General features: G+C 44.1%; 3 protein-coding genes across 3 annotated transcripts in view; 1 reads left to right on the plus strand and 2 right to left on the minus strand.

Annotated features, from left to right (window-relative positions):
* The first annotated feature begins 2,092 nt into the window (after positions 1-2,092).
* LOC130472758 (E3 ubiquitin-protein ligase TRIM56-like) lies at positions 2,093-4,132 on the plus strand. Its single transcript, XM_056844176.1, has one exon. The coding sequence runs from the start codon at positions 2,093-2,095 to the stop codon at positions 4,130-4,132; it is 2,040 nt and encodes a 679-aa protein (XP_056700154.1).
* Positions 4,133-9,205: 5,073 nt separating this feature from the next.
* On the minus strand, positions 9,206-9,895 carry TMEM125 (transmembrane protein 125). Its single transcript, XM_056844181.1, has one exon. The coding sequence runs from the start codon at positions 9,883-9,885 to the stop codon at positions 9,220-9,222; it is 666 nt and encodes a 221-aa protein (XP_056700159.1). The 5' UTR covers positions 9,886-9,895; the 3' UTR covers positions 9,206-9,219.
* A 12,846-nt stretch (positions 9,896-22,741) lies between these two features.
* The window catches only part of CFAP57 (cilia and flagella associated protein 57), a 29,485-nt gene continuing 25,094 nt past the window's right edge, over positions 22,742-27,132 (minus strand). The window contains exons 17-22 of the mRNA XM_056844184.1: positions 26,743-26,886; positions 26,523-26,639; positions 25,341-25,475; positions 25,121-25,264; positions 24,571-24,703; positions 22,742-22,953 (exon numbers count right to left, since the gene is read on the minus strand). Of these exons, the coding sequence (XP_056700162.1) occupies positions 22,742-22,953; positions 24,571-24,703; positions 25,121-25,264; positions 25,341-25,475; positions 26,523-26,639; positions 26,743-26,886 (885 nt within the window). The remainder of the gene's footprint in view (positions 22,954-24,570; positions 24,704-25,120; positions 25,265-25,340; positions 25,476-26,522; positions 26,640-26,742; positions 26,887-27,132) is intronic.

The following is a 27,132-nucleotide window of genomic DNA, read 5'->3' on the forward strand; positions in this document are numbered from 1 at the left end:
GGAGCCCGAGACGCCGACCCCAAAGCAGCGGCCCAAAGGCGGCGTCGCTGCCGCCTCCGCCTGACCACGATATTCCCTGGCTGGCTGGCTGGCTGGCTGGCTGGCTGGCTGGCGGGCTGGCGGGCTGGCGGGCGGGCGGGCGGGCGACGCAGGCAAGCATCGGGCTGGAGGAATGGGGTGGAGGGGAGGCCGCGGAGAGGCCCCTCGCGCTCGGCAGCCGCGGGTTCCGGCCAGCCTTGGGCCTAGGCAACCGTCGCCTCGCTGGAGGCCTGGTCGACACGTGGGGCGGGCGGCGTGGCGAGAGACTTCTGAGGCAGCAGGGTCGCCCGCGCCGCTTCCGGGTGTGTGTTGGGAAGGCCCCTCCGTATAACTTCAGAGGAGCTCGTGCGTGGCAGCAGACACGAACTTGTATATGAATCAAACAGGATCGGGATTAGTTTTGTTAGCAGAAGTATATACAGTTTAAAATAAGATGGGAGAGAGTGAGGGGGAAGTCGTTTTCTATTTTAATTACTATAATTATTGTCGAAGGCTTTCACGGTCAGAGTTCATTGGTTCTTGTAGGTTATCCGGGCTGTGTAACCGTGGTCTTGGAATTTTCTTTCCTGACGTTTCGCCAGCAGCTGTGGCAGGCATCTGCAGAGGAGTAACACTGAAGGACAGTGTCCTTCAGTGTTACTCCTCTGCAGATGCCTGCCACAGTTGCTGGCGAAACGTCAGGAAAGAAAATTCCAAGACCACGGTTACACAGCCCGGATAACCTACAAGAACCAATTACTATAATTATTTCCTTTTTATTCCCTTATTAAATTTCAAGTAATTGATGTTTTTTGTATATGTTAATGAAATGAAGAAAACAATAAAAGAAATTATTTTTAAAAAAATGAACAGGAGGCTTGTGCCACCTGAAAGCTCGACAGAACCGATCCCGCTATACGTTTTTTGTGTGTGTGGATTTGCACCCACTTCTTCAAATAGAATGCGTGGATCAGTGTCGTAGAATGGCAACATAGTGAGGATTCGCTTCTTGTCACTGAAGTCGTGGGCTGTAATCCACCCAAGGCTGTGTTGGAATAAAATGTTGTCAGTCTTTAAGGTGCCCCCAGACTCCTGATTGTTCTCCCAACCAGCACAATGGGGAGAAAGGCTGTAGTCTCACCCTAATTGTCCTGCTGCTGATTGTCTGTTCACGTGACTTTTTTTTTGTAATATAGGGAAATGTTTTAAAAATAATATTTCCTCACCTAAGTGATGCAATCTATTCTGTTGGTTTAGAAGTCTTTCGTGTCATTTCTGCCTCATTCTGCACGTGTGTAGTCCAGGTCTCTTCAGAGCTGTTTCATATGCTGTACATTTCTTATACAAAATGCACTCCGGTGAGCAGGAGAGCAGTGTGTAGATTGTCATGTTTTATGTATTTATTTAACTTAATTACCTTATTTCATTTTTATGCCACCTTTCTCCCTCCACCTTCACCTGGTGGAGACCCAAACCAGTTCACAGAGTTCTCCTCTCCTCCATTTTATCCTCACAACAGCCCTGAGAGGTAGGTTAGGCTGAGCGGGGGTGACTTGCCCAAGGGCATCCAGCAAGCTTCCACACCACAGCAAAATGTTTGAATGATCCCACTCATGTCTTCTCATATGTGAATAACTATATGTGTGTCCTTGTCCCATGTGATAATTTACATTTGGCCTTCATTCTTTTTCCGACACAGCTGTGTTCTCAGTGTAGCAAACATGTGGTATGAACACTGTCTCAACTCTTTTTCCTCATAGTTGCTTGCCTGTGAAACTAGGAAAATGTTGTCCTTTCCTGCCTATTTCTCCATTTACCCATTTGCTATAGTACTGAAGTTGGTAACCATTTTAAATAGTTCCTTAACCACAGTTGCTTGTTTACACTATTGAGTTAGTTTTGTAAATCCTTTCCAGTGTTCTCACAAAGTTCTGGAAACTAGTGATTACATAGTTAGTCAGGTTGAACAGGACAACTTTTGACCCCCTTATTCGAGGTGATTACCTGGTTTGCATTCCTTGCTGGGCCATGTTGACTGACTCTTGCTTCATTTGCAGATTAGCTGGGCAGCAGCATGGCGACCCAGAGCTCCACATCACTGCAAGATTTGATTCGGGAAGATTTTTTGACTTGCAGAATCTGCTATGACCTATATGTGGTTCCCAAAATCCTACCGTGTCTGCATAGCTACTGCCAGAAGTGCCTGGAACCACTGGTGGAAAATGGGACCGTGCAGTGTCCCGAGTGCCGCTTACAAACCGAGGTCCCAGGAGGTGCCACTGGCTTGAAGTCCAACTTCTTCATCAATGGTCTCCTGGAGCTGTTCCAGATGAAGCGCAACAAGGACCTGGAGTGCACAATCTGCTCTAATGCTCAGAAGGTCGTGGCTGCTACTGCCCGTTGCCTGGACTGCAAGGATTTTCTGTGTCAGACGTGTTCTCAAGGCCACTGCTGCTCCCGACTCACGCTGCATCATAAGGTGGTGAACCTGGAAGAGTTCCTGGCTGGACACTATGACAGTGAAGTGAGATTCTTGCAGGAACTGTGCTGCCAGGATCACCCCCAGGAGGCACTTCGCTTCTTCTGTGACACCTGCAGTGTGCCCATCTGTAGGGATTGCCGCATGCTGGACCATTTCCAGCACAAGGTGGTCTCCATGGTCAATGCAGTGCAACGGGAAAAGCCCTCTGTAGAGCAGCTGATCATGAGCCTAGAGGGAACTATTACCTCCATCTCTGAGCAAGAGAAAGTTGTGGAGGAGGCGATGAGCAAACTGAAAGCAAAGGGAGAACTCATCAAGAAAAGAATCTGCGACTATGTGGAAGATGTCACTGCTTACATCTTTGCTCAGAAGGAGGCTGCTCTGGAGAAGCTAAACGTTTTCCTGACTCAACAGATGGAGGGATGTAGTACAGTACAGAAGGAGCTGCAGAGCCAGAAGGACAAAGCTAAGAGCACTCAAGAGTTTTCTCAGCATATTCTCTGTGTAGGGAAGGACTATGAGATCCTTCATCTGGAAGGAATGATCAGGAACAGGGTTCAGGAGCTTCAGGCGTATAGGTTGCAGCGACTCCCAAACCAGACCCCAGAGCTAGCTATTGCTTGGGATGAGCCGGAGGAGCTCTCTGAAGCACCACTTTTCAGTTTTGCGTTTCCTCAGGAGCAACCAGGAAGAGACGTGCAACGATTGGAGCTAGGCAATGAGTCCTTCACTTCTCTTGAGAGTGATGAGGTCACAGACCCTCCTTCTGACTCTGATGAAGACTCCTGCATGAGTGTGTCTGACTCCCCTACTAAAAGCTCCTCTTCCTACACTAGTTTCAGGGCTGGAGTAGAATATACTTACAGCTTTGAACTGGACCCATCCTTTTTTGCCTTGGAAAAGCCCAATATCACTGGGATTGCTGTGGTGCCCCACACTGGCCAAATTCTTCTTTTGGATCAGGCAAATAATGAGATAAAGCAATATAGCCCTACTGGTCAATTCCAGCGAGTGATTCATTTGTCTGGTCAACTTTCTGACTCTGCTTTTTGTGGTATCTCTGTGTGTGGAAAGATACTGGCCTGTTCGTCAGAGACTCACCTTTTTTTCTTGACTCTTGAAGGCGTATTCCTCCGCAAATTGCAGATGAGGGGATCGGAGTCCTCCTACGCTCTGGCCTCTTACCAGAGCTCATATGTGGCTGTCAGTGAGGGGACTCTCTGTTCCATCTCACTGTATAGCCCTTCAGCCTTTTGTGTTGGCAGAGTCCAGCCAGACAACTACCACGGGGGAAAATTTCTGTTCATTGCAATCAATAGCTGGGAGGAGTTTGTTGTCTCAGACTTCATCAAGAAACAGATTGTTGTCATGAAGAAATCTGGGCTGATTCTTAGTGTGCTGAAGCCTTCGACCTCAGTGCTGAGCAGGCCGTTCAGTGTCTGTGTTGATGAAACCAGGAGTGTTTTTGTGATTGATCAGTACAAGGTGATACAGTTCTCACCAAATGATGAGACTGGGAAAGTGGTGTTGAATGACCAGAGTCAGGTGAGGAGACCTAGGGTGCTTGCTGTCAGTGGTGAGAACCTCATTTTGGTGCGGGAAGATGGAAGAACGGATGTCTATTCCCTATAGTTTTCTGTTTCAGAGTATGATCCAAGTGCCTGATTATGCCAGTTCTAACCTCTTCTTTTGATGAGATGCCTGGGGAGTTCTGCACTGTTTTATTTACTAGATGGGTTCAGCCTTTACTGTAACCCAAGGCTGTTGGGCTGGAACCGAATCTCAGTAAGAAATGCTGTTGCATTCATGACCTGTACATTGCTGCAGCCTTTCTGCTATGTGTGACACCTGTGAATGCCTGACCTGGGTATAAGAGTGGTTGAACAAGATCTTTCACTGTGCCTTTGAACTACGTTTTGTGTTCACAGAACAGCTCTGATCCTGTCTCTGCCCAGACCTTTAGTGCTTGCTGCATCAATCTCTCTCTCCAAGCCCCTGAGGAGAAATGCACTGCTTCTTCCCTTGAACATTCCAGGTTTCTCTGACACTGGTGGGAGTGACTGATACCTGCTAGTTCAGTGGGAAGTTTGGGCCATGTGTTCAATGAGCAATAAACTCTCCATTTGTTTTCCAGTTGAATATGTAGATTCTGGCCCTCAGAACTGCCTTTATATTTGCAGAGACGATATAAATATATTACATTCCACTTCCTCCTGCTGCTGTGGACTATGACTTGCTGCCAGCTGAATTGGTTTGGGTAAGTGACAGAGCTGTGCAGTTTTATTAATCTGAACTCAACCTGGTAGTGAAGGCAGTGTGGACCCGGTGTGGTTTTCCTTGAATACCGAAGGGTTCTGTGTGTGTCTTGGGAAATTAAACACGTGCATTTTTAATCATGTAGTCATTTTGCCACAAGCATTTGTGCTGTTGCAAAGTCCACATACAATAGCCAGTTGCAGAATTTCCATAATTCTCACTAATCTTGTTTGTTGTTCAGTATATACCTAGAAGCTGTGATTCTATCATGCTGTTTTTCTAGAGCATAGCTGACTTCATATGGGGACTTGCTGTGCTGTTGAGACCAGGCATGATGCATTCTAGGCTCAAGAGAGACATAGGACCAGCTCTACTGTGTTTCTTTATATGGCTTTTGTAACTGGCACATGGCTTAAGACCCATGGCTTAAGACACAGTTGTCCTTAAGATAGAGTATATGTGCATCTACTCACTACTGAGACTTCTGGTTGGTCACCTCCTGTCCAGCATTTCTCTGCAGTAGTAGGCATTTAATGCATTTTTACTTCACTTTTCCATTTGGAATGTTTGAGGGTGCACTTACAGCTCTTCTGAAAGACATACTAGACATTAATGGGTGTCAACATGAGTGTCTGTAGGTGGGGCCCAGTTCTGTTTCCCAAAGTGAGGCCGGGATGGTTCCTACGAATCTTTCTCTGGGCTGTTGAGCATGCTGTAGCGCACAAGCCCCTGACTGCTTTCTGCCTGGAATAGCTTCTTAGTTTGGCATGTTCTGGGGGAAAAGGGCATCGATCTCAATGTCAAAGGATCGTATGTTTCCTGCAAATTCAACTGCTGCTGCATCAGCTACTACGCAGGTATATTGTGAGGGATTTTTTTTCACCCTCGAAGCAACCTGCACTAGACATGTTCACCGAGTTCTCCTTCCTGCCCTAGTATTGATGTGTCAGATTTTACAACTGCTTTCTGCTGGCTCTTCCGGGTGGCGGGGGCTTTCCCCTTGCTTCTTTTTCTGTTCCATAAATGCTGTTTTAGGTGTGAAGAAGAAAAGGTGCAGGGGTTCCAGGGTGCCAGGTGCCATCATGACTTATGAGCACCTCTCATGTGTTTCTTTACCGCACTACTTTACATTCCTAATTAGAAGATTTTTTCAATGTATTCTTTTGAAATTAATAAAATTGAGTCAATATCTATTTTGTGGCCCTTCTGTTCACCTTCCAGCAAGTCTCATCAGCAGAACCTTCAGCACTGAACTATGTTTTAACTTAAGGGAAACAAGCAAGGCTTGTGGCTCCTTACCTCTGTACCTGGAATTGATATCAGGAGCTGCGAGTATTTTTGAGGCTGCCAGCCTGACTACGGTAAGAGCTGCTTCTGTAGATCGTATTAAATGTACAGTGTTGCTTCATTTTGGAGTGCATATCCAGAAGCTGGGGACTGGAGTTCACTCCAAGCCTGATAACAGAATCCTTAGTCTAAGCTTTTTGGTAGCTTGATCAGTAGGAGCTCTTTTTTTTTTTAGCTTGCTCATGCAGGATCTGCAGTTCTGTCAAAACCTGTGAAGTATTAATGAGCAGGTGTTACGGCAAAGGTGAAGCAAAGTGGTTCATTTATCTGCAAGGAGTTGGTGAATCCTGTTGACCTGAAGAGCTTTTCCTGAAATCAGTGTGGTGAAATGGTTAATACATCCAACTGGAACTGGAAAGACCTGGCTTCAGATTCCTACTTAGCCATGGGATTCATTTGGTGACCATTTGGCCAGAACCTTTCCCTATGCCATAGGGTTGTTAGGGTAAAATGGAAGTAAGGAGAACCATATAAACTGTCAAAAGGTCCTTGGAGGGAGGGTAGAATAAAATGGGATAGATAGGTAAAAGATTTCCAAATTGGGAGCAGAGCTGGATGACCTGGGAGAGATTTGTATGACACTGAGAAAGTATCAAAGCCTCACTTTACACCACAGACTCTAAACTGGTGCTTAAAAGCTCCTAGGTCAGGTCGGAACTATAGATACTCAAACATATATGCAATACAGTTTGTAGAATTCAGGACCAAACTGTCAGGTCCGTGTACCTGATTAAATTCCTCTATGTGTGCTGCCTAGAACTCTATGCAGGCGAAGTCCTTCTGAATTAACCCAAAGCAAATTTCAGACCTTTTTTAAAAAAAAGGTGAAGAAGTGAGTCTTTGCCATGTTGGAAAGATCTGACACAGATGCACATGATTGGTGTATGGAACTTTTGCATCTGACCTTTCTCGCATGAAAAGAAATGTATATTTGGTGCTCACCCGATTTTGTCAGATATCAGAAAAGGAATGTGACCGTGAAGCCTTAGACCTGTTGGAAAGTGTTTTTCTAAAGGTTTAATCATCTCTGCTAACTAGTTTCTCTGAAGGCTTGTGAGCAGAACTTGGATGGTACTTGTTGTGGTATTAGTTAAGCAGGGGTTATGAAAGCTTGGGCAACTGGTGAGTAGAGGTGAACCTGCTAACAGCTTCTCCACTAAGGCAACCTGGCCCAACCTTTTTGCTTTGACCGCATCTGTGGCTAAATTGGAGCTCATAAACGCCTTGAACCAGCTTGGCAAGTAACTGGCTGCATGTACGCACAGAAACAATCCATTACTTGGGTTAACTCATTGGTTTTCAGTGCACCCAGATGAACAGAATGGGATTTTAAAAGGTGAGCAGGCTGGTCCAAACAGCAATTCCTTAAAAGCACCTTTAGGGGACTGCCAGATTCATTAAGATAACAGGAGCTTGCCAGGCGATGCAAGAAGTCAGAAATGCAAAATAAAAAATCTGATTGGGAACTTGGGCCTTGTGGGGATCAACATGCTTGCATACTGCTTCCTTTGCAGTAAATACACCACAGTGCTCCTACACCAGTGAAGTGTTCCTCATGCCTCCTTTCCTGACTGTGCCTGTCCAAATGTGAACAGGTTTTGAATTTGGAATGAAAAAGGTAAATACATGAATGCTTGCCTAATTTGCGTTATTTGTTGTATATTTGGAGTCTTAGTACAAAAAGCTACTTAGGTGCACACAGGGAGTGCTTACGTTGGTAGAAGGATTAATGGCCAGGGTGTAACCTCAACCTTGTTACTCTATTGTTGCTTGAGCCTGAGTGGCACTTTCACATCTGTCTTTCCATTGTAACTCCCTTTTTTTTTTAACTATCATCTTTAGCAAGCATTGCTTCTTACAGCATTCAGCCCAAAAAGGAAGCAGCGGATACTGGTTCCTTCATGAAGGAGAACATAGGCCCAACCCAATTTTAGATTTGACCAAGAAGGGGGCCTGCAAGGGAGGGGAGATCCCATTCCTCGCTACTGCTTGCTCTGCCTAATTGCATGCTTTCTTTCCCTCCTCCACCCTCATGGTTATGTCTTTTCTTTTTAGCCAACCATTTCTTTAAAACAATGTCTGCTCTTATGCAGATGTTACTAATAATTGGGGGCTTTATCTCCATATCATTTAAAAACGTATGCCATAGCCTTGGTTGCCTCCTTCTGCGTGGGAGGTCAAGTAATCACTATTAGATACATGTTTAGGTCATGTAGATGGCACCAATACTAGTCTGGGGAAAGCTGTAGAAAACAGAATAAGTGTTAGCATGGATTTATTCCTGTATTTTTTAAACTACAGATGTGAATTTACTTTATGGCCTTTTGAAAAAGTGTCATAATGGAATGGATAGAGATGATAACAGCCAGGCTGGAGAATTTTACACATACCTCGGGTCAAGGGCAAGATAGTCCATGACAAGCTCAGCCAGCCCTAATAGTTTCCAGTGAACAGAGAATTCCTGAGATGTTCAGTAAGCAAAGTAGATTTAATTCTTCACGTCCTCTGAATTAGGCGCCTCTATAGCCGCTCTTCTCAGCACTTGTACATGCCAGTCAAAATACCACTGCATATATACCAACACTTCTGCATGCCAGTGCATATGCTCCCTGTACGTTTCTGTCCTCATACACATTTCTATAGCCTTGTTTCTAACCCCAAATCATACATACCTGTCTCAGACCAGGACATGTCACCCAAAGCCATCCTTGGCAATCCTGCTACACAGAAGTGCAGAAAATAGGAACCAGACACATAATTTGGTACTTCAGAAGCCCAGCTGGGGTTGTGCTGAATTTTCAGAGAAACTCGTGAAATTGATGCACTTCACATCCCCTCTGAATTCAGCACCCTCCAGTTACTTGGGAGACTATTCATATGCCAGAAACCATTCCTTTGGAATGATGGCTGTTCTTCTTCCACTCACACACCACCAATTCCACATTCAGCAGCAAAACGTTTTGTGGGTTATAGTGTCTGGTCGACAAGCTCAGGTTGCACGTGTGGCAGGAAACAGCCTGCCTTTCAGGCTGGTTGGTGTGAAATAAAGTGCAAATGCCAAATCTGTGTCTTGAGTTAAAGCCACCTGACCCACCATCAGTGGCAGCAGCCTCTGCTTAAATAAGGTTGGCCGTGCTGGAGGTAGAGGCGAGCTGCTGACTGGCTGCGATGCGTCCTGATATTGTGAAGAGGGCCCTCTCATTGCCAGCGTCCCGGCTGCGAGATGTGGAACGACATGAAGTCCATGTCAAATAAAGAAGTAGGCTGAGTAAGAGGATAGCTCCTGAAGCTGTGAGCACAATACCGCTGATGAACATGCTGGCGAGGGGGCGTGCAGTGCTGCCACTAGTGGTAGCGGTGGAGGAAAGTGCCGTAAGGACAGTGCCACACACCAGTAGCACCAGGGCCGTCAAGAGCAGCACAACACAGTCCGAGGCACCACCACTCTTCAGGAGCTCGACCTGTCCCCGGTTGCGAATGCAATTCATGTCCTGGATAGCTGAGCTCAACAGCTGCTTCAGCAACACCAAGAGTGCCAGTAGGCAGAGTGTGGTGCCCACTGCCAGTCTCCATTCCCCAGAACGGCTGCTAGTACTGTACAGCAGGGAGATGCCACCCACCCCGCAGGCCAGGATGAGGGCAACAGCCACCCCGTAGCAAAGGAAAGATTTTCTGGGCTGCTGGAACCACCACAACTCCACATGTTCCTCCAAGATGTTCCTCTGGATCTGGCCAGCATTGGCGGGGGGTCTAGATACACTCAGTTGCTGTAGCTCAGGCATGGTAGACACCGGATCGGCTCATGCACACAATGGGTAATGCAGTGGAGCCAGGGCCACTACTTCAAGTGGCTGTTAGGAACGCAGCAAGATGTGCGGGTCATTTCCCAAAATGGAAGATTCAGGCAGCCCCCTTCACTTTGTTCCTGTGAGATGCATCAGTCGGAAGGGATCAGCCCTTGTTGGATCCAGCACACCAAGGATGTGGAACCGTTGGGCCTGAGGCATGAAGCGAAAGCTTGGGAGCTGCCTGTAGCTCATTTGCTGCTCAGCTTGCCAGGTTCCTGACATTTATCTGAAAAGAAAACAAAGAGTTATGAAATGAAGACTACTCGTTGCAAGGAGAGGCTTTCTTCTCTAAATAAGCCTGGCTCCTTTATAGGGAGGTAAAGAACCCAAGCCCTTGAAGTGAAACCCCAGTGCCTGTGAAGTCAGGTTAAGTCCAGAGAAGAAAAACCTGCTTTAATAGACAGGGTTGTGTTGGTTCTGTTTATTTATTTATTTGGGTTTTCTTAAAGAGCATTATGGACTACTGTTTTCTGATCTCACAGTTTCAAGTACTATTTATGTACTTTGAAATATTTAAGTACTATCAGTTTTTATGAGGTATTCTTTAACACTTTATTTTAAGTTATCTTCCCTTTCAGGGATAAACTTAATTTGTAAATTGGGTAATTGATAGTTTCTTTATTGAAATCTTTCCCATGATATCTCTGAAGTTGTTTTGCATGTATGAGAAGATTAAGTGGGATTTACGTATAGTGTATAAAGTGAACATATTTTTTTTATCATTTTACATGCAAGGGAGGAGGCATTTAAAGAAAAGTCAGATCCATTTGAGTGATGAATGTTCATAAAGGAGGAGCATTGACTTTAACTTGTACATAATAAGGGTTTGTTTTAGCCTCCCATCCAACATACTCCAGTAAGCAAAGAACTAGGAAATAGTTCCAACAAAATCCTGCGATAAGGCATGGAGGTTTAGGGTAGAATGACCCCTCTATAGCAACGGAATGAAGCCTCATTTGAACATGATGCTGGCTGAGGCAATAGCACTCACCAATGGCACACAACTGCTTTGCATGCGCGGCAGCCCCTGAGAGGCAATGGGAGTGCTTTTGCCTCAAGGGGCATCATCAAGCCTGAGGTCTTGTTTACACGTACAACAGAAGGTAGTGGCACAATGTGCCGGCCTATACTACAGCAGATTACAGATGATGGGATTACATATTACTTCAAATGAAAACCTCCATACATACAGAAATCTAGCATCACAGAGATGAAACTTCTACCCTCTGTCTTTGCTTGCTGTGCTAGTTTTCTATTTGTGAGGGATTTTCAAAGGTAGAACATTCCTACATTTAATCTTTCCCTTGTCGTCCAACCAGATGTGGTCCATTCTACCACCTCATTCCCACCCCATGTGTCTTGCATGTATACATCAGGCTTCAGTCAGTAAGTGGGAACTGGAGCTACGGCCTTTATAGAAGAGTACAGAACCAACCATGGTTGCCTGTATTGCAACACTCAAACAGACAACATTCACCACATTTCTCAGAGGAAACTGGTTATATATTTAGCTTTGCCGCATTTGGGGACCTTTCTTTTAAAAATGAAAGTTACTATTCTCGTGCTGTTGAATTCTGTTCTTGATACCAACTTCTGTGTTGGTGTGGTAAAGTCGGGCTGCATCCAGTTTTGCTTAGGAGGACAAGTTGAGAGGTGGATGTATGTGGACAGTCCTTTTCATGGAAGAAAAGGTGGGGCCATAGCTTAGTGCCAAAACATATCCTAGAGTTATTATTTACTTCATTTATACCCTACTTTTCTCCCTAAGGGGGACCCAAAGCAGCTTATGTCATTCTCGCCTCCATTTTATTCTCACCACAACCCTGTGAGGTAGGTTGTGAGGTAGAGAGTGTGACTCGCCTAAGATCTTCAGCAAACTTCCATGGCCCAGTAGGTATTTGAACCTGGTCTCGCAGATCCTAGTCTGACACTAACCACTACACTATATTTCTGTTGTCAGATACAGCTGACAGTATTGGACTACATGGAACTGCTGGTACAATGGTATTAGGTGAACAGGGTTTAATTAATACGGCCCCATTGTATGGAGAGAAAGGTCCATTGATCAATCTGGGTTAGTCAACTCTGGATGCTGTTGAGTATGGATATGCTAACAAACATGCATGGAGAGGTGAATATAAGAGTGATTGAAGCATCTGTTCGCAGACTTTTTTGGTAAAATCTTTGTATTTTTGCTTATTTATAATGACATTAACATACTTCTTATAATTGGAGATACCTTCCAACCATAATAATTGCTATAACTATTAAAAGCAAATGTACATTTTATTTATTACATTTATATGTGACTTTCCTTCTTTCATGGAGCTCAAGATGGCATACATGGGGTTCTCAGGAGGTCTCCCATGTTGGTGCCAGCCAGACCAACTCAGCTTCAGCAAGTTATCAGATACATTCAAATTACATCCTGGGCCCCCTCCGATGTGTTCCCATCCTAGGATGTTAATAGCTTCCCATTCAATCTTACACATCCAACATACATACATTGATGAAACTCCTCTAGATAAATATGGGGTTCTCTCACTCATAACTAAAATTAACTATTTTAGGGATATCCTTGCTCTTTCAGTATGTTAACATCTATTTTGCTACAACTTTAGCCTCCATTAGCCATCATGTGATGTACTGTCCTATTTTTAATCATATAAAACCTAAAACAAACCCACCAGATCCAACAGGCAATCAGAACCTATGGTAGCAGGTTTCTAGACATGGAACAATGCTTTCCATGAGCAGAAACTTGACAACTTCCACCCCCAATGTATACACCACCAATATATGGAGAGAAGGAGTGGATCCATAGATCAGTTTGGCTTAGTCAGCTCTGGATGCTGTTGAGCATAGATATGCTGACTAACATGCTTGAAGAGGTGAAGATCATCAGGTATAAGATACACATGTGCACTATGATGTGGATTTACATGGAACCCTGGTAATCTGATCACTGTCATTGCATAGTTGAAGAGGTGCTTCCATTTGTTCTTGGATTGGAGATGGGAATGCATAGCCTTACCTGGATCCATCACCTGTGGTCATAGAATCATAGAGTTGGAAGGGACCGCCAGGGTCATCTAGTCGAACCCCCTGCATTCCTTGCAGGAATTTCACAAGATACCTCATCACCCTTGTTTTAACATATGCACAAAGTAGCTTGTTGTACATTACTATATTTGAATCAGGCCAAAGAGGGCCAGTCACGAATCTGTTTTGCTAAACCCAAGCTGCTTTTCTATTTGTAGAATAAAAGAAACACATCCATATCTTCCCCTGTGGGTGGAAAAGCAGGTGGTGTTTGTGTGTAATTTTGAGTAGTGAAACAGTCAGAGGAGACAGGGCTAGGCAGTCCCTTGTCCCCTACTGTTCCTCTGCCCAAATGTCAGCCTTTGGGTTAAAAAACAAGGTCCGCAGAAAGATACATGTGACTGTGTTCCATGTCCAGTTTGACCTGAAAGTGCTACATATGTGTGTGTGTGTGTGTGTGTGTGTGTGTGTGTGTGTGTGTGTGTGTGTGTGTGGGAGCTAGTGAGTCAGGCTCTTTCACATGCCAGCTGCATATAACCTCTATTCTGGGACCAAGTATGAACCAGATCCTAAATCTTCTCAATCTAGTTAGCTAGACTAGATTCTGCTTCAATTTTACCAACCTTGATGAGTTTGCAGATTCACTTTGTAAAGCAGAGGTACTTGGATTAAAGGTTTCAGAGATATCTGTTCTTATTGGTAAAATCCTCTTTATGTAACCAATTCCATAATATCTTTTGGAAGGAAAACAAACCATTTAAAAAAGTTCCAACTAGATAACTTTAAATTTAACTGTTTTAAACTGGCAGGTCCTTTTTAGTCCCACATTTGGATATAAATGTCTACCCCTTGAACTTAGTTTTCTCTATGGTGCTACCCTATCCCTGGCACCAAATACTTCTCTTTTAATTTCTCTGCTTTGTGCCTGCATATAAAATTACAGCATTTCAAAGCAAGAGTAAACAGTAGGCCTAATTGTGTGCTTCATGTATTAGTTTTTTATCCCACTCATTCGCCACAAAGCTCAGGGTGGCATACCCTCCCCCCTTTTATCACTACAACAGCCTTGTGAAAAGTAGAGAGTAATGATCTAGCGTGAAACCCACACACCCCAGCCAGCTGCTTTAAAGCAAGTGAGAATTTGAACCTATGTCCCCCAGGTCACAGTACAGCTTGCTAACCACAAAACCACACAGGGTCTTTAAGTGAAATAAGAAGTAACCAAAATATGAAGTCACAACTGACGGGGGTAGGGTTGCCAACCTCTAGGTAGTAGCTTGAGATCTCCTGCTATTACAACTGACCTCCATCCGATAGAGATCAGTTCACCTGGAGAAAATGGCCGCTTTGGCAATTGGACTCTATGGCATTGAAGTCCCTCCCCTCCTCAAACCCCGCCCCCAAAATATCCCGCCGGTTGAGAAGAGCGACCTGGCAACCCTAGATGGGGGAATAGGCAGCAAGGCTAGAAGTGGGAACGGGGTTAGGGCTGGATTTAATGCATTGAATTACAGCAATAATCCAGATGTATTATTCATTAACACATGCAGGACAAAGTAGAAATATTTAGAGACAATGCAAATTATTCAAAATACATATGGTCCATAAGTCTGTTACACTGACAAAATATATATGGTCCATAAGTCTGTTACGCTGACAAAGTGGACAGTTGAATGGTGTATCAAATTCCGTGTTGCTAAGTACAAAGTGGTATATAGTACATGCAGAAAACAACCTCTTAATGCACCCAGTTGGGTCCTGAACTAGCCATTACTAGTCAATAGACATCTTTCTGAAAATATCTTCTCAGTGGGATAACATTTTCAAAAGATAAACAGGATATTAGAGTTATTAGGAAAGACTAGATAGTCTGAATACATCGTACAAAACACATTTATTCTATTAAAATAAAACCCTATGGTTAACTTTGAATCTCCTCTTATAAGAGGAGGACTGGAAAAGTTGCAGAGAAAGACAAAGAAAGCAGAAATACAAAGTACCTTTAATGTGAGAACACAGTAAAAAGCCTAAAAAGGATACAAAGGAAGCCTCTAGAAGAATGCAACCCTACACCAATCCAGAATGGTTAAATCATTCATTGTTACTGCCACTTACATCATTATCACATTTTATCACAACTTCCTCCAAAGAGCTCAGAATGGCATTTAAGAACTATAAACAGGAAGAAAATGCTGTTTTTGACTCACTCCACAAAGCAAACACACCAGATAGATCTGGTGGCCATAAGTGAAAATTAAAGAATATTTTTGAATAAAAGGACATGTTTTCTTACAAAGCACTAGACATTGGTGCTAGAGTCATAGCTGTTTCCTTAGTCGGTCAGGGAACATACCTGCCTGATTGTGGGGGTTACCGCACTTTGTATTCCCAGCGATGTATTGTTTGAAAATGTTATTTAAAAAAAATTGCTTTAAAAGGGTTTTTGGATACCACGGCTTATAAATGGTTGGAAGACGACTTCACAGCTAAAGGGGCCAAACAAAGTGCAAACAGTATTTTTTATAACATTTTCAAACTCTTAATACATCGCTGGGAATACAAGTGCGGTAATCACCTAATGTTAGATTATCAGAAGATAGCAGTGATCAGAGCACTATTTGTGTCCTCTGTTGCTATGAATTTCCTTAGTACTTACCCACAAGGAGGATTTGTCTACCCATGTTAAGCCGATCTTTCAGCCTTGCAATGAAGCCTCTTTCCTGTGGGTATTAGAACCGCATTTCTAACTTCCAAGGACCCTAGTTTGCAACCCCCTTCCGCATAGGGCTCTTATAATGAAATCTTATAATGAAATCATTTCCATATGGTTGCCAACCTCCAGGTTCTAGCTGGTTCTAGATCTCCTGCTATTACAACTGATCTCCAGCCGAGAGATCAGTTCACCTGGAGAAAAGGGCTGCTTTGGCAATTGGGCTCTATGGCATTGAAGTCCCTCCCCTCCCCTCCCCAAACCCCACCCTCTCCAGGCTCCACCCCAAAAACCTCCTGCCGATGGCAAAGAGGGACCTGGCAACCCTACATTTCCAGTTGACGTGGGTTGGAGGACTCTTACATGCCAGACCTCCCCTCTAGGAATTCTAAGAAGTTCCACTCACTGGTGCTGCAGCCTGGATATCCCCTCAGCAAGCATGCCCCTGGTGTTACGGTGCAAGGATGCCTGTCTTGGCCATCAAAGCTTAGTTGCTCTAGGGCTCCTGGAACAAGTCAGCATAAACATCCTTTGACTGAGCAGTTGCTTGCTCCTAATGCTAGAGGCAGAGATCCCACTCAGTAATAAAGCCTCATTCACTGCACCGGCCTCACATGGTCCCTCATCAGCATCTGCCTCTTGTCACCAACTGGCTCTCCGGCTTGTTGGACAATAGATGCTTGCGTCAAGACTGCCTTAACCCTTGAGACACAATCTTTGTCATGGAGAGACTAGGACCCAGGCTGGGTGTGTGATCAGTGTAATTAGCCATGTCATGTATAAATGGTGGGTTTTACCCCAGGCCAGCATAGATGTTTGTCCAAGTTCCCATCCTGTAGTGGGTTATGCCAGTGTGAGACCATACCTGTTTACCTCACTCTTCAGACTTCTTCCCCTAGATACCTTGGGATGTGCCTTTCTTTTAGGCTGCTGCCCATCTGTGGTAGGAAGAACAGCCAGAAATCCTAAGCCCTTTTCTCAAGCCACTACAATTACTGGTTTTGTTTAGAAACCTACAGAAACCTGCATTGTGCAGGGGATTGGACTAGATGACCCTGGTGGTCCCTTCCAGCTCTATGATTCTATGACTCAAGTATGAAGAACTTCAGCATTATACACTAACCCTAGTTGCTTCCACACAGGGACAATTGACTGTTGTGCTCTCACTGCTACTGTGAATGCAGAGGCTCCACATGGGGGCAAATCTCCATGCTATCCCCTTGCACTCACATTCCCCCCCTCCTCACCACCAGAGTGTTTTGTGTCAGCTTAAAAAAAAGTGGTAGGTATATCACTATAGTGCAATAATGCTATGACCAGGTAAGCATAACCCTCTCTGAGAGGTATATTGGGAGAGGCGGTCCCACACGTATGAGGGCCCCAGACTTTTCAGGGCTTTAAAGATCAACACCAAAGGACCAGTTTAAACTGTTCTTGCTTCAACAGTTCTAGGATCTGGAGGGTATTCAAGTGCTCAGTTCTAGATCTGGAGGGAACTCGGGGGGATGTAGCTAAGCATTCTCTTTCCTTTTGTAGTAAATTCCCTGTATTCTGGAATCATAATATTATTATTATTCACATTATTATTCCCCCCGTCTTCCAAGGGTGGTGAATACAGACCGTGCATTTTCTCATAACAACACGGAGGAAGTAGGCAAGGCTGAGAGAGTGACTGGCCCAAGATCCCCATGAAGCTTCATGGCAGAATGGTCTTAATGCTCACTGATCTGAGTCTGACACTCTAACCACTACATCACGCTGACTCTCTTGACTGCTTGGACAGCAGCCACTGGTTGGGTTGGATCAGTAGACCCAGGTGGTTGGAGAGAGGAGGTGCCTGAACCAGACACAGCCTGACAGTGTCAGGCCAAGCCCCCCCACCCCAGCAGGGACAGAGCATGAGGTCACTGCTAAAACCATCAAAAGAACAGACAAGTTCAGGGCACTTTGCCAGCTGAGGTCACATGACAGCAGACATCAAAGCTCAAGCACTGGTAAAAAGACCAAGAGGAATGACATATCCCTCCCCACCCCCTGTCTTCCCTAACATGTGTATAATTTAGACTCTTGGAGGAGCAAGTAGTTGAGCCCTGTAGATCATATAGATTATATGCAGTGCCATTAAGAAGTCCATCTTTTCATCCATGTCCCAAGCAGGCAAAAGAGCAGCTGTGTGCTCTAGGCGGTACTTGCCTGTGAGCCGTGCTGCTGTTGACAGACAGCGGCTTAAAAACACTGCTTGCTGTGTCTTGCTGGAATTGCCAGCAGCCAGCTTGGTTTGTCAGCTATTCAGAACTAACCCATATGGGAAAGGACGTATAAGCACACCTTATCTCTTCTCACATTTGGCCTGTGGGGTGATTGGAAAAGAAGGGCTCTAGAGGAAGAAAATGTCCTGTCTGCAATTACCTTTCCACACACATTCTCATACACTCTCCCCCAACCTCCTGTCCCAAAGGTGTCTATGGGCTAGCACTGCTTCATCCAAGCAGTGAATATGGTAGAAATTTCAGGGAAACCTGTATGAGTGAGAATGAGAGAGGGAAAGAGAGAGAGAGATTCAGTCTTACTGAGAACGTTCCCGAGGCAGCCCCACAGTATTGTGTGTGTGTGTGTGTGTGTGGGGGGAGGAATGGACTTGACTCACCTATAGCTGATTCACCATGGAGGACTGACATTTCCTTTGCTCAAGCTTGCTAGGCTGCTTAGGCCACAGTCTCTTTTCCTTGGAGTTGCCTGCGAGGACAATTCTCAGGATGTGGCCTGAGGATAACAGTAAAAATTTTTTTCTTCTGCTGTGCCTGAGTCTGCCTGTCAAGCAACAGGTGCCGGTCCCAGCCTCCTTTCCTAGTCTGTCTTCAACCAGGTGAGACATCTGATAGGCTGCGTCGTGTGCTGACCTTTGCCCGAGCAGGTACATTCCCTGGCAGGGTGGGGCCATGGAGACAACCTGCAGTTGTCCCTGGAAACATTCCAACCTGGTGACTGTGTGCTTGCAGGAAGAGGAAGTCAGAGGGCCAGGTGGCAGAAAGGAGCCAGGACAACAGACATTGCAGACCAAGGTGAGCAACTACAGGATGCTTGAGACAAAAACATTTATGGGACTGGCTCATTTCAAGACTGCTGACATTCTCCAGCGGCCTTTTTCTCAAGGAGCAGAACACCATTTTCAAGGAGGCAGCAGAGGCCACAGGAACAATGGAGCTGTGCCAGGACAGAGCCAGGGAAACTTTGCGCTTCTGCCTGCTAAAGGATCCTTCAGCAGACTCCTTGGAAATTAGTTTTCCTTGGGCCCTAAATAAAGTATTTTATGGGGCTATGCAAGAGCTGAGTAGAATTGCTTCTTTGTCCATAAGGGCCAGATGATATGTGATCCTGGGGATGCGAGATTGGATCTGCCTACGTGCAATCTAGCCTCAAAAGCCAGCCACAGGCAGGGGAGGGAGGATATTGTTCAGGGGTCATGGTGCTGGGGAAAGGGAGGGCATTTACTCTTCTCTCTGGGCTATTTTCCTGATCAAAACTTCCCCTCCCCTGGGCTGCTTTTAACCCCGTGCCACTTGGCCTTAAGTAGTAATATGTGGCTGGGATAGTGCATTATTGTCATTGGAAATAGACTTGTGGGAATATTGTGTAAAGTCTAATGTTCAGGCAGAGTTTGACCGGAATGCAGTAAAGCCCTTGGAACCACAAGGCCTTTCTATTCTGATGGCATTAGAACTGGGTAAATGAAGAAGTTACTTGCTTCTTGAGTTAACAAAACAGAGCCTGGAATTTTGCACTATCATAAATACAATTTTGGTACTTCGAAAAAAGGTATCAACTGTGGTATAAAAAGATCTGTTATATTAGTTTGGTATGAGTAGGATGCTGTTTCTCACCTGAGCTCTCTTGGTCCTAGGTTGAATGGGATATTTACCAACATCAACATATACCTTTCCAGTAAATGTCATTTTGTTAAGACCTGTATTTTTATCCCAAAAGCTGAGTACATACCAACGTATTTAAGTATTATCCTTACTTCATCCTTCCTCAAAGCTACTTGTAATATATTGCAACACTGTTTCCTATTATATAAATGGAGACTTGTAGTAGCGAACCATTTTCATATAGTTCACATCAATTTTGTTCTCATGAACGCACGAATCTGCCCGATAATGAGCCAGACCATGGGGGTCTGTCCAGATTTTTCACATCTTCTATTACATGACTGGTTTTTTTTTAAATGGAGACGTGATTGAACCCAGGACCATCTGGCTGGAAAGCAGGTATTCTACCAGCGAATTATATAGCCCCTCTATACAGAACTCCAACAAGCTACCCCCCAGCCTACATTGCCTTTCAATTGTCAAGATAACCACACACATAAAAGTGAACTTGCCCCTAGGGTTTTGAGGCAACATAGTAAGCTTTGGTACACAAGGAGCCCTGATGGTGACAACTGCAGCAGCTTAGAGATACAACTTGCTTTCCTTCCCTCCAGCTCCATGTCTAGCCCTTTCTTTACATGACTTACCCATCACCAGGTCTGGTTCCAAATACATCCAGTGTCTCAGTGTCTCCCCCATTTCTCACCCACTCCTCTTCCTGGCAAAATTACAGAATTGCTCAAGGGATTTCTAAATTGCACTGAAGTGATGTACTCTACTGCTCTTACCTCTCTGCATTTCTTGATTTCTGTTTTTCTTGTGTGTATGACAATGCATATTCCTTTCCTAGAACTGAGAATGGTCAGGTGTCCTGGTATTGCTAAAAGGAACAGAAAGGATTTTAACATTGTGTGGGGATGCTTGCTCTGCAGTCTAAGCCTTCTCTTGTCTGGCATGGTGCCTAATGGTGTGAAACACTGCACTCTATGATCCAGAACAGATTCTGAAAGATCCTAGTACTATTTTACACCCCAATCCATTTTTAAAGATTTTCTCCTTATTTGCGCAACTTAAAAAAATAACTAGCCAAATACCCCTCAAGCAATCCTGTCTGGTTTACAGAGGTACACTGTGCAGGTACTATGCCTGCAGACTCCTGTTAAAAACTGATGTGTTACTAGGACGAAAATGGGACATACTGAAAGTGCACCGGCATAGAAAGCAAGTTTCATGGGCACAACACATAGCAGTAGCGTAAGTCCTATAGAGAACACCTACCTTGTGACGCTGGCATGACCTGATTGGAAAGGACTGTTCTGCTGCCTCAGACCAAGGACAGAACTGTGACAGTATATAAAATATCTAATGGAACATACACTATCATAATATATTGTTCTGCAGCTGTTCCACCAACGTTCTGTGATTTAGGAGTAATTTTCCAGCTGATGCTGGGTTCCAGTAGTTTCTAGATGAGATGAGTCTTCAATGTAAGCCGCTCAGTGTTCTTCTCTGCTCATGATTAAGTTTTCTGCTTTTCAGCAGCTTCTGGAACAGCATCTTCTACAATATTCTTTTTGTGTGTGTGTGTGTATGTATGAAAAGCAAAACGTCTGACCTGAGGGCGGCATTACATGATGGTGCAAGCTAAGTTAAACAATTAGGGAGTACTTAAACATCTGTCAGAGGAAGGTCATGCCCAGTCACCTAATAATTATCAACAAAAAAAATGAATCACATCCGTTTCCATAGCAGGAAGAATTAGATGATGGACATAGAGAAGAACTTGGGATATGAATGATCTAGGATTTATAGGCATGCATAGTAATATTTAGTTTACAGAGAATGTTGCCTGTAACAGGGTCTGAATGATAGATCTTTCTCAGTGTCTCATCACTGTAGGCATTTCTTCATGATAGTTAAATGTTGCCCACAATGTTTATAGTTTAGGAAGCACCCTTTTACTATTCAACATCTCTAACTGAATTGTTGTTATGTTGCTATTTTTAGAGAACCAGGGGCTGGACTTTTATTCTTTAAACCTCCTCCTACTTGTTAACCACAAACTACCTGCCAATTTGTGTGCTATTCTAGGATCAGACCTGCATACATGTATCAACACACAACCTAATGAATGGTACTTGAAAGGCATGTGTGGTTTGGTGTATGCCTTATTGCTCTTGTATAGGGATAGCCAACCAATGACTTGGAAACTCAGTTCAGCTCCCATGGAGTGGTTATTCAATTCCATTCTCTCAAGGAGATAATGAATCGCTTTGTCTCCAGTTTTTTTCATTTCCTCATCCTTCACATATTTACATATTCTTATGATCACTCACAGCCATTCAGCCTAATCAGCCCTCAGGGTTGTTGTGAGGATAAAAAAGGAGAAGGGGAGAATGTTGTAAGCCATTTAGGGAGAAAAGTATGGTATACATGAAGTAAATAAGAGCTCTGCTACTTTAATGTTCATGCATTTTTGAGCATCTAGTGCTGTTCTCTGTCTCCTTACAGAGTAGACAACTCACTATTTTCCCACTATTGATACGTCAGTCATTTTCAAGTGTATTAGAATTCAGACATGGAAAATAAAAATTCATAGTGCATGTGATGTATGACGGAATGTCAAAGAACAAGAACTAAAATGCAGAGAAGAAAAAGGTAGTACCAAGTAAGATCTGAGAGAACAAGTAGACAATTAGACAAGAGCCAGCATGGTGTAGCAGTTAAGACATTGGACTAGGATCTGGGAAAGCCAGGCTTGAATCCCCACTCTGCTATGGAAGCTTGCTGGGTGACCTTAGGCCAGTCACACACTCTCAGCCTAACCTACCTCACAGGGTTGTTGTGATGATAAAACAGAGGAGAGGCGAAAGATGTTAGGTCCCCTCTCTCAAGTGGAGTCTTGACCTCACCTGTGAGCAGCCAGCTTCCTTCCCTGCCTACTCTTTCACTCCGTTCTTCTGTCTGGCAACCTGCACACATTGGCATACAGAGATAAATCCAGCCTGGCTTGTTTATTGTTTCCTTTCATTTTCTGCCTTTATTAAAAAAGTAGAGATGCTAAAACAAAACAAAAAACTTGAGGAGGATGGGAAGGCAGGATTGAGTCTTAACATTACGGAGCAGGTAACTCGGGCACAGCTGTGATGTGAGGCTTCCCAAATACAGGTCACTGTGACTGTATACCACTACGTCTTTCAATTTCCAACATGGGAAGCTTCCCATCTGAGATAGCTCTGAGTGCAAGGGAGCTTTCCTGCCCTTGTATTTGATCTCGGAGGAACTTGATTTCTATCCGTTGCATTTCAATGATCCTTTCCATTTCCTCCTCTGGATTCAGCCGGAGGATACCAGTGGTCTGATGCTTATCAGGAGAGGGAGCTGGAAAAAATAGAAAGTGAAATTGCATGATGATGATTGCAGAAAATACTTCTCGGAAATGACCTAGGACAAGGGTATCCAGAAACGTAACAGAAAAGGCAAAAGGAGAATATGGATTGTCTCATACATGTCCCAAAGAACTGCCATTGCAGACCAGTTTTTTATCAGTGTGGGACCTATCCTGTGGGGTGCAATCCTATCCCCCATGCTCTTCAATCTTTATGTAAAGCCCTTAGGCCAAATCATTTGTAGTTTTGGGGTTGGCTGTCATCAGTATGCTGACAATACTCAGCTATATATATCTTTATCCAAATCTCCCGATGATGCGGTAGAGGTCCTAAACTGCTGCCTGGCTGCTGCTGTTAAATCGCTAAGAGTAAACAAATTGAAACTAAACCCTGGAAAGACAGAAGTAATTCTGGTTGGGAAAACAGAGATCTTGAAGGACATTGTACTCCCCATTTTTTATTAGGTTAAGCTGACCCTTGCCGACTCAGTTAAGAGCCTCAGGGTTGTACTGGACCCAACGTTATTGCTGGAGAAGCAAGTTAATGCAGTTGCAAAATGCTTTCTTTCAACTCAGCCTAGCTCAAAAAATGGCCCCCTATCTTGAAAGGGCTGATCTGGCCACCTGGATACATGCTACGGTGACATCGAGACTAGACTGCCATAATGCACTGTACATTGGTCTCCCCTCAAAATCAATTCGGAAACTCCAATTGGTGCAGAATGCTGCAGATCAGCTATTATTGGGAGCTAGATGGAGCATGCATGTTACTCCCATCCTACAATCACTCCACTAGCTGCCCATCAGTTACTGGGCTCAATTTAAAGTATTGGCTATGACATACAAAGCCCTTCATGGCTTTGGACCCTCATATCTGCAAGACTGTCTCTCCCCCTATGCTGCATCATGACAGATTTGCTCATTTGAGCAGGATTTTCTGCAGGTACCAACATTGCAAATGGGCAAAATCAACAACTATACATGAGCCTTCTCTGTTGCGTCCCCCACCTAGTGGGATGCTGCTGTTGAAGAATCTAAGCCAAGTGGCCCCTGCAGTGCTGGCAGAGCTATTGAAACCTGACTCTGTTTGCTTCTGGCCACCAGGGCAGAGGGCCACTGGGAAATTTCCTTCAAGTTACATGGCCACTCTGCCCCTGGTAGCAAGTTCTATCACAACAGAACTTCATATTGATTCCCATTTTACATGTATCACCACCATATTTATCAACAACATGATGACAGCCTTAGGTAAATGACAGCATTTTATTCAATAACGTGCACTGGTTTACTATGAATCTCTTGATGGTAAATATACTCCAGAGACGTTATTCAACTGCATAAGGTATTATCATTAGGATAGTATATCTGTATTTATAGCCTTGCTACTAAAGTGAATATTTGCATTAGTAAATAATCTCATGATTTAGAATAGCTGGTTTTTCATTCTGTAGCTCAAATGCTTGTACATGCTCACCCTAGCATATGCTGATCCAATACGAGACATCATCTATTTCATGTTTCAGAAACTCCAAGGAAAAAAATGGCAGTGGGAGAGAAAGAAACATTTTCAGGAAGCAAGCAAAGGACAAGAGACAAAGTACTGTAATCACCTGTGGATTGTGCAGGTAACTTCTTCCGTTTATTAAGAAGTCCTAGTGTTGACTGAAGATCATGGACTTGAGTGCGAGTGACCTTCAGCTCTCTCCGCAATTCATTGATTTCCTTAATGAGGCCCACATTTTCCTGTAGGATCAAGTCACAGCACACCCTGAATAATTTTTACAGTATCCCTACAGATGATGACATGATGAGCAAAAACGTGGTGATAATTAAGGCAGAGGATAAATGGAAAAGATGCAGTAGGGTTTGAAGGAATGAAGCAACTCACTATGCCTGCCTGGTGTCCACAGCTACCAGGCCTGCAATAACATCTGTTCCAACCAATAAATATATTGTCCTCTGTTCCCTTTCAACCCTTTACCATCCCTTTAAAAGACAAAGGATATTCTAAATCCAGATTTGGAAATCATTGTTCAGGTTGGGGTCTCTGCAAATCTTGGGAAAGTACAGAAAGGATCTATATGGAGCATATATTGAACCTTCTCCTCCACAGCAGATTGCAGGTGTGAAGCAGTCTTCTCTTCGTTCCTGTCCTCATACCTGCATGATGCGCACATAGTCCCCACGATGGAGCTCACTTTCTTTTATCACCTTCTTCTTCAGCGTTGCCAGGTTGTGCTCGAGATGTTCTCGTTGCCTTGTGTATTCCTGATGCAGGTCTGTGTTAACACCTACAATTTCCACCTGGAGAAAAAAAGGCAAGTGAACCCAATAGGAGCTAAGACTGGGAATTTTTGCAGAGGGGAGAACTCTCACTCACCATATCTGCCTTCTGAACATACTTCTCATAAATATCCCTGATGCTCTCCTTTAGTTTCTTAGGCTCCTGGATGAGGCCCACACAGTTGTGAAGATCCGTTTTAAATCGCCTGATAAGGGCTTCCATGTCACGCTCCTGCAGCCAGGAAGATGTTAAAGCTTGCTTGATTCATCAGAATACATTGCCTGTGGGTTGGGCTTCCTGATCTGGTCCCAGTGGAGTCTGGCATATTGTTTGTAAGACACATTCCAGCCAAAGGGCACCCAGCTCATAGAGACAATGGTAGATCTGGCCTTGGATATTCCTAGCCCTCTTACTCTTAACGAACTAACACAGGGCCAATTCACACATGCAAGTACATCAGTTGACATCTCATCACTGGATGACAATGCAGTATGTGCGAATTGCCTTGTTCTACCAGGAAATGCAAACACCAAACTCAGTAGAAGAAAAATCCAATTTAAATTAAAGAACTGTGAAAAAGAAAGGGAGCTTCAAGGGCCATTGACTATATATATATATGAGCCTGCAAAGGACCAAAAATAGCCTCTCTATTGCAAGTGATAATAGGTACATTCATTTTTAAAATGTAAGACTACTTTGTTACTTTTAAAGTATGCACACACACCCTCCAATATACCCAATAAAAACAGTAAATTAAAACAAATGCACAATTGACTATTAACAGCCATGGTATGTTATAAATGCTAATAGTAGATCTGGATTCAAACAGCAATAGCCACATGCTTAGAGAGTAGGTGCATACAAATTATATCCTTTTCATACCAGCCTTCTTTTGTGAATGAATGTTCAAGTGTTTCACATTACTTAGAACTCTTATAGCAACTAACATTGGCCCACCCCACTGGTTCTGGATCGTTGTTGGTAACATGATCTCCACCTCTATGCTCTCATCACTCCTACCAAACTAGGGTTGCCAGGTGCCCGCTGTTGGCGGGCAAACCCCCGGTAATTTACCCCTCTGCCCGCTGACCACCTGAGGGGCCTTATACCTCTTAGTTTGAGTGGTAAAGGGCCGCTTTACCACTCAAACTAAGAGGTAAAGGCCCTTTGCGAGGCGGCACTTCCGGTTCTAAATTGGAAGTGATGCGAGCACGCACTTAACACAAAAGCCTCCCGCCGGAGGAGAAGAGGGACCTGGCAACCCTATACCAAACATACCTTCTGCATCTCTTTGTGCATCTCCCGGTCTGTGGCTTTCAACTTCAGTCGCAGCTCTGCTATGTTAAGCTCTAGCTGTGTGTTCTGCTTGTGGAAACACTCCAGTTCTCCCTCCATCTATACAGATGCATGAGAAAAGATAAAATTGTAAACAAGACCCGTGATCCCATCGGGCCTTCAAGCAGATTAATCAAGCAGATTAAGACTCAGAGCTTCTCACCTCCTGAATCTGCTCCTTCATGGCTTTGATATCATTCTCTCGTGGCTCTATTTGCTTCTTCAACTCCTTTATTTTGTAATCTAGTACAAATTTGAATTTTTCTAGCTCCTGGTTTTTCTTCTTCAGATCATAAATTCGCTTTTCCTGGAACACATAAACAGGCACATGAATGAGCAGCGGCTAAAGAGAAACAAGGATCTTGCTAGGGGTGTGCAAAAATAATTCGGGAAAATTCAGATCCAGGTATATTGGACCTGAAAATTTTTCAGGATTCTCACATTTTCCTGAATTTTCCAGGTTGTTTTCAGGAATCTGAAATAAAATTGGCTCTGAGGAGGCTGTTTTTTAAAGGTAGAGGAGCCAAATTTGAGGCATAGCTGCTGGTGACTT

Source organism: Euleptes europaea, chromosome 2 (genome assembly GCF_029931775.1).
Source record: "Euleptes europaea isolate rEulEur1 chromosome 2, rEulEur1.hap1, whole genome shotgun sequence".
Classification (NCBI taxonomy): Eukaryota; Metazoa; Chordata; class Lepidosauria; order Squamata; family Sphaerodactylidae; genus Euleptes; species Euleptes europaea.